Source organism: Lotus japonicus, chromosome 3, assembly GCF_012489685.1.
Source record: "Lotus japonicus ecotype B-129 chromosome 3, LjGifu_v1.2".
NCBI classification, from domain to species: Eukaryota; Viridiplantae; Streptophyta; class Magnoliopsida; order Fabales; family Fabaceae; genus Lotus; species Lotus japonicus.
Window position 1 is genome coordinate 73997803 of NC_080043.1, and position 6718 is coordinate 74004520.

The following is a 6718-nucleotide window of genomic DNA, read 5'->3' on the forward strand; positions in this document are numbered from 1 at the left end:
AAATAAATAAATCAACTCCAATATCTCTTTTCAAAAATCCATTTTTCATTATAATTATGGATTAAACTTACATCAAGTTCCTTGTATTCATTCCATCAAGTTCTCCAATCATGTAATGACATGTGTCTACTTTTTAAAAATTTAACAATTAAGTCTTAATAAATATCATTTATTTTTATAAAAAAAATTCATTTGTCATTGTTTTAATGAAAAACTTGATAAAAATGAAGATACGGAACTTAATCTAAGTTTTTCCCTATAATTATAGAGTTTAATTTCTAAGTACCGACAGTGTAAAAAAAATTATACCGTCAACCAATCAGATTTCAAGGATGTGAGAAAATCTCTATTTTTATTTAATTTTATTAATTGACGTGACACATCCTTGAAATCTGATTGGTTGACGGTGTAAAAAAACATAATAATTTTTCTCATAATTATAAGCATGCTTCTTATGTAAGCCATTTTTTTTTGAAAGACCTATGTAAGTCCATTATTCTTTTGTAGATGTAGATATTTCAGATATTTTCTATAGAAATGTAACATTACCAAAGTAGAGCCCTCAACAGCAAAATTGAAAGGGCAATTTGGTCAATTCAGTGCATCCACTATATATTCCCATTCACACTTGTGTGTTCTCAGTGTTGTTTCATCTTCAAAACCCACCCAGAAGCAGAAGCAGATCTAGGGTTTAGTTCGAAGAAGTTCGCGTCTTCAAAGGTCAGCTACTATTACCTTTCTTCCCCCTTTACCCAATTCAATTCAATTCAATCTCTGTAGATCTCATCAATTGAAACTGAAAAACCCTAACCCTAATCTACAGAGGTAGCATGGGTGAATTGAAAGACACTGAGGCTTACGAGGAAGAACTCATCGATTATGAGGAAGAAGATGAAAAAGCCCCTGATTCTGCCAAGCCCGCGGCTGAAACAGCCAAAAAGTTAGTTCCTTTCCCATTTTTTCTATTGCGCTTATTGTTTTTTGTTTTGTAAATCTTAAATTGTCAATTATCATGGTTCTTTTGTTTTTTTATGTGCTTTGGGTTCAATAAATGGAGCATAACAGGAAAAAAGTTGCATGCTTGAAAGTGATTTATGTCCAATTTGGTTATTTATTAGAGAAAAATGATTTTTTAGTGCAAAAACGTATTGGATTTAATCAGTGTTACTTTCTTGGTGAGCATATTGAGTCTATGAATTACCGGTTGTGCTATTGAGTTGTTGATTGAACCAGTTCAATTGGTATAACACGGAAAACTGTAGTGAAAATATTGTTCTGTATTTGATTAAAACAAGTTTATACATATAAAATATGCCTTTAGATTTTAAAGGGCAAGTCTGGAGCAATGAATTATGCCCATTGCTTGTTTCATATACACACAGGCTTGATTCTCAGTTGCCAGACTAAAATTACAATGGCTATCAAAATGTTTATATTAAAAATCTAGTGGTAGCACAGTGGCTATCACCTATTGAATGGCCCAAGTGTGTGCTGAGTTCGATTCCTTTTGCTTGTGCATGCACATCTAGTAATTAATTTTTTTACCACATTCTCACACCTCATGTGCATGTAGAACTGGGCTGAGTGAACCTGAGTGGTCCATTCCCTGACCCAACTGGTCTAGTTCTTATAACACTGGATTTAACTGTTTCTTTATTTCATTTTATTAGGATTTGTCTAGACTACAAGTCACTGTGCATGTTATTAATAAATATGATTTGAGCACATGCCAGGGGCATATATTGCCAATTTAGAATATAGCTAAAAAAATCATAATATGATAATGGTATAAAAACTCTTATTTTTAACAATTATAATTTGTGAATTATTAGATGAAGCCATAGGATTGCAATGTTTAATTTAAAATAGTTGTTTTATTTCTTCATTAGTCTTAACTCGTAAGGTTTTCTTGATATGCTATATGTATATTAATTTTTGGCTATAAAACATACAACACAATCTCTTGGAAATGAATTAATAATTTTGATGTCAAGTTTTTAAGCAATGTTTTGAATTGTTAAACCCAAAACCCTAAATAGTATTTTTACTTTTGTGGTGCAGGGGTTATGTTGGTATACATAGTTCGGGATTTCGCGACTTCCTGTTGAAACCAGAGCTTCTTCGAGCTATTGTAGATTCTGGATTTGAGCATCCTTCAGAAGGCAAGTTTCAGAATATCCTGTCATTATGTAACTTGGCATTGGCAGAGCATCATGTTTTGGCATTGATTTTTTTTCTCGTATACTATATCTGCCTGCTTATATGTGATCAGTCCTGATATTCTGTTGCCAATGCTATCAGTCCTGATATCTTGTACTTTCTGTTTGTATTTTCAATTCATTGTACTATATGTTTTGAATTCATTTGAGCAATTGTTCAATGGATTCTTGGTGCTTTCTCCCTCTCTCTCTCTCTCTCACACACACACACACACAAAAGGGGTGAGTGGCTTGTTGATTGTTGTATGATTGAGTCTTATTATCACATTTGATCCACTAAAGAATTGATTAAGTGAAGATAAATTTTACCAATGAACATGTGTTCTCTTGCTCTTTTATCTCCTTCCTTGCCTTTATTATGATTCTCTTCTAATCTTTATTTTATTTTTCTGCATTGACCAGGTAATCACTACTAGCATATTATGAATACGTCACGAAAATTGGTTGGTAAACCTTTACATTAAAAGGATCTGGCAGATCATATATACTTACTGAGGATTCGTCCACTACAATTTTGTTTGCTTCTTCATCAGTGCAACATGAATGCATCCCTCAAGCAATTTTAGGAATGGATGTTATCTGCCAAGCAAAATCTGGGATGGGAAAGACTGCTGTGTTTGTTCTGTCATCACTTCAGCAAATTGATCCTGTTCCTGGTCAAGTTGCGGCCCTTGTTCTTTGCCACACGAGGGAACTAGCTTATCAGGTATGTCTACAATAATTTAAATGCAATATATCTGAACTGTTTTGCTAGAGTGATTTGTCTGATAAAAGTTTCCTAATTTGTACAGATTTGCCATGAATTTGAGAGGTTCAGCACATATCTTCCTGATATAAAAGTTGCTGTTTTCTATGGAGGTGTCAATATCAAGGTTCACAAAGAATTGCTCAAGAATGAATGTCCCCATATTGTTGTTGGAACACCTGGGAGGATTCTTGCTCTGACTAGAGACAAGGACCTTGGTTTGAAGAATGTGAGGCATTTTATACTTGATGAGTGCGACAAGATGCTTGAATCACTTGGTCTCTTTCTTCCTCCTACTCGTTGTAGTTATTTTTTTTTGTGTGTGTGTCTTGTTTTGAACTTGCGAATTGCGATATATTTGATATTTTTTTCTGCTCTCCTTATTTATCACCACATCTGCTATTTTGCTTTTGCAGATATGAGAAGAGATGTGCAAGAGATTTTCAAATTGACTCCCCATGATAAACAAGTGATGATGTTTTCAGCTACACTCAGCAAAGAGATACGACCTGTTTGCAAGAAGTTTATGCAAGATGTAATATTTTATTTATGTGGTGATTTTTTGACGGCATATGGTGGATGGATTTCATTGTTTCTCGTACTGCTCATATTGTTATTATTGTTGCATCACTTTGTTTCCCCTTTTTGTTAAATGCAAACAAAAGTATTACTTTTTTAAGCACTTTTGCTCGTTTTTTGTGCTTATATTTGTGAAACGTTTTGAATTTTTGGTATTTTCTATAGAAGTTATTACAAATATTATCTTGAAAATTATATTTGTTTCTTCAACGATATTATCTTCATCATTTTATTGAAGATCTTTTTTCTTTCAGCCCATGGAAATATATGTTGATGATGAGGCCAAGTTGACCCTCCATGGTCTTGTTCAGGTGTGTTTTGTTGACTTCGTTTTTCCTTCTCTAATTGATAATTTTTTTTTAATCTGTATATTAACTAATTTCTACTCATTTGCCCCCTTTTTCAGCACTATATCAAATTGCAAGATTCAGAGAAGAATCGTAAGTTGAATGATCTTCTTGATGCTCTTGACTTCAACCAAGTTGTTATTTTTGTCAAGAGTGTAAGCAGAGCAGCAGAATTGAACAAGTTGCTTGTGGAGTGTAATTTCCCGTCAATCTGCATACATTCTGGAATGTCACAGGAAGAAAGGTACAAGCTCTTCTGCTAACTATCACTTTCAGGCTTTAAGAATTTTGTGCAGACATTTTGTCTTGTTCTTATTTTATATTTTGTATCTTTCTTTGCTGGATATTACTCTGGTTAAAGGCAGGGGGTTGCTTATCATTTATTTTTAACATGAGTAACATGATGTTACAGCCAAAATCTTCACTATTCTTGGATCCTTTGATGTGAGTCTTTTGGGTACTTTTGATAGCTTGATCTAAGTATAAGGTTGCATACTTGTGATGGGTGAGATGAACTTGCAGCATCAATTGAAGGGAGGGGAAGGAATTAGGAAAAAGATGACTGAAGATTTCAATTATGACTTCATGTTCTTTGGTTTTTAAATCTCTTGTGATATTTTACCAGCAAAGATCTGTCAAAATGTGCCTGTCCTTTGCTGAGTGAAATATTGGTCTAGGATCACAAAGTTCCTAAACAGAGTGAGATGGGCCAATTTCGTATTACTTTCTGGCTGTAATCAGGCCAGAAAAGGGCTGAACTTGCATTTAATTTGGATCATTGTATTCATATATAGCTGCATGGCTTTTTCCTGCAGGGATATAAACTTAATCTAGTAATTGCAACCTTGTAATCATAGTTATCAATAGCGGCGCGATGTCGCGTCGCAGCCCTTCCCCGCGACTCTGAATCACTCTGAATCAATCGCGTCATAGAACGCTGTCGCGCTGCGAATCGCGGCAAATTGCGGTGCTCCAGGTTGAAGATGGGTCGGATCCAAGGAAAATCCCCAAATTGCCCTTAAATTTTAAATTTAGGTTAAAATTTGAGGGTACTTTTGGGATTTCACTCTTTGTAAGTGAAACGGCGCGTTTCACTCGTCTTCTTCAACGCGTTTCTTCTCTTCACGCGTTTCCTCTGCAATCTCCAGTGCGACTTCCTTCAGCTCAGCCACCTTCGACCAGAAGTCCAGAACCCATGGCCACAACGCAATCTGACAAGCACCGTCCAGGCTCCGGCGACCACCACCCCTGTTTCCCTTGGGCTTCTGTTCTGTTCTGAGTTGCTCTGTTTTTTATCTTCTTTTCCTTTCTTTTCCTTTTTATTTATTATTCTGTTCTCAAAACATACTTCTCCAGTTCTTCTCCTCCAGTAGTCCTCTCTTCTCTATCATTTCATCATGTTATGAATTTGAAGTTATATTTATCACTTCTTAGTAATTATATGTATATATTAATTATATAATATTATATGTGAAAAATCAAAATAGCGGTCATCCCGCTATCCCACTTTTGGGGTTGGCCGCTACGCGTCGCGATCCGGGATTGACTACTATGCTTGTAATATCATATCATAATAAAATTGATTTTGCCCGTTTCAGGTTGAAACGATACAAAGGTTTCAAAGAGGGGAAGCAAAGGATTCTTGTGGCAACAGATTTAGTAGGAAGGGGGATTGATATAGAACGTGTTAATATAGTCATAAACTATGACATGCCTGATTCTGCTGATACTTATCTACACAGGGTAATTGCTTGATCCATATCATAAGATTTATTAATATTTTTTATTTCAAAAAGTAGTTTCTGGCATGCTGTTTTGGTATGCTCGAATGCTTGTAAATCACCTCTGCCCCTCATATCTTTAAATGCTTTATTGACATGTGAATTGGTAGGTTGGAAGAGCTGGCAGATTTGGGACCAAGGGGCTTGCAATTACTTTTGTGTCTTCTTCCGGTGATTCTGAAGTTCTTAATCAGGTGAGGCCCAGTTTCATGGATGTTTAGGAAGAGCTTTTCTTTTGTTATGTCAGTTGAGAAAATGGAGGAATACAATGTCCTTTTCTGCATACGATGCATTCCTTAAAATGAAGTCTTATTTCAGGTGCAATCTCGGTTTGAGGTTGATATAAAGGAGCTTCCTGAACAAATTGACACTGCCACATATAGTAAGAACTTTCTCCGTGCCTACTTGTTTATGATTCATTCCATTTCATTCTGCTTTATTTTGGTATGCCTCATTCAGTTTGATTCCACTTTCCACTCATTCAGTTTGATTCCACTTTCCATTAGATGTTAAAACTTAGTCAAACGACCTCCGAGGTTTTTCCAGGTCATAAATGTAACATCTTTGTCATGTTCTGCAGTGCCAAACTGATGAAATTTGGAGAAAACTAGGAGGCAGAATGCGAATGGAAGGATCTATTTGCGACTGGAGATGGATCAGTTAACATGTCATCAATTTGAGTGTTGACATAGAATGTTTTAATACAAGATAGGCCAATTTGAATTACAAGCATGGTAGGCCAATTTGAATGACTTTTTGTAGACTAAGAGATGTATCAGTTGTTCTATACCTTTTATATTCCTGCATCTGCTTTTTGTTTAGAAATGCAAAATTGAGTCTGCGTAGCTTATGAATGTATTTTATTCTAATTTACATTGTTTCAAAATTTGAGTTCATTGTCTTAACCCTCGTAAAAAAATCAATACATTGTTGAAGGTCTAGTATGTTTTGATAAATGATTTTGTAAAATCCCGCAATATAATGCATGACTGTTCAAAGGAAGTTATAGGATTGTTAATTCGGACCAAAATGTGGCAAAATAAAATT

The 6718-nt window shown here is 35.1% G+C and overlaps 1 protein-coding gene across 1 annotated transcript; it reads left to right on the plus strand.

The window, feature by feature from the left end:
- The first annotated feature begins 582 nt into the window (after positions 1–582).
- LOC130745817 (DEAD-box ATP-dependent RNA helicase 15) lies at positions 583–6516 on the plus strand. The gene is made up of 12 exons (XM_057598205.1): positions 583–720; positions 824–940; positions 2062–2162; positions 2753–2925; positions 3011–3242; positions 3381–3499; positions 3798–3854; positions 3950–4134; positions 5489–5633; positions 5782–5865; positions 5990–6053; positions 6252–6516. Exons 2-12 carry the CDS (start codon positions 831–833, stop codon positions 6260–6262), a joined length of 1281 nt encoding a protein of 426 aa, XP_057454188.1. The 5' UTR covers positions 583–720; positions 824–830; the 3' UTR covers positions 6263–6516.
- Positions 6517–6718: the final 202 nt, after the last annotated feature.

Coding starts and splice junctions, on each gene's coding strand:
- LOC130745817 (XM_057598205.1), top strand. CDS start 831: ATGGGTGAATTGAAAGACACTGAGGCTTACGAGGAAGAACTCATCGAT. Junction 941..2,061: donor GCGGCTGAAACAGCCAAAAA/GTTAGTTCCTTT, acceptor TTTGTGGTGCAG/GGGTTATGTTGGTATACATA. Junction 3,500..3,797: donor GCAAGAAGTTTATGCAAGAT/GTAATATTTTAT, acceptor TTTTTCTTTCAG/CCCATGGAAATATATGTTGA.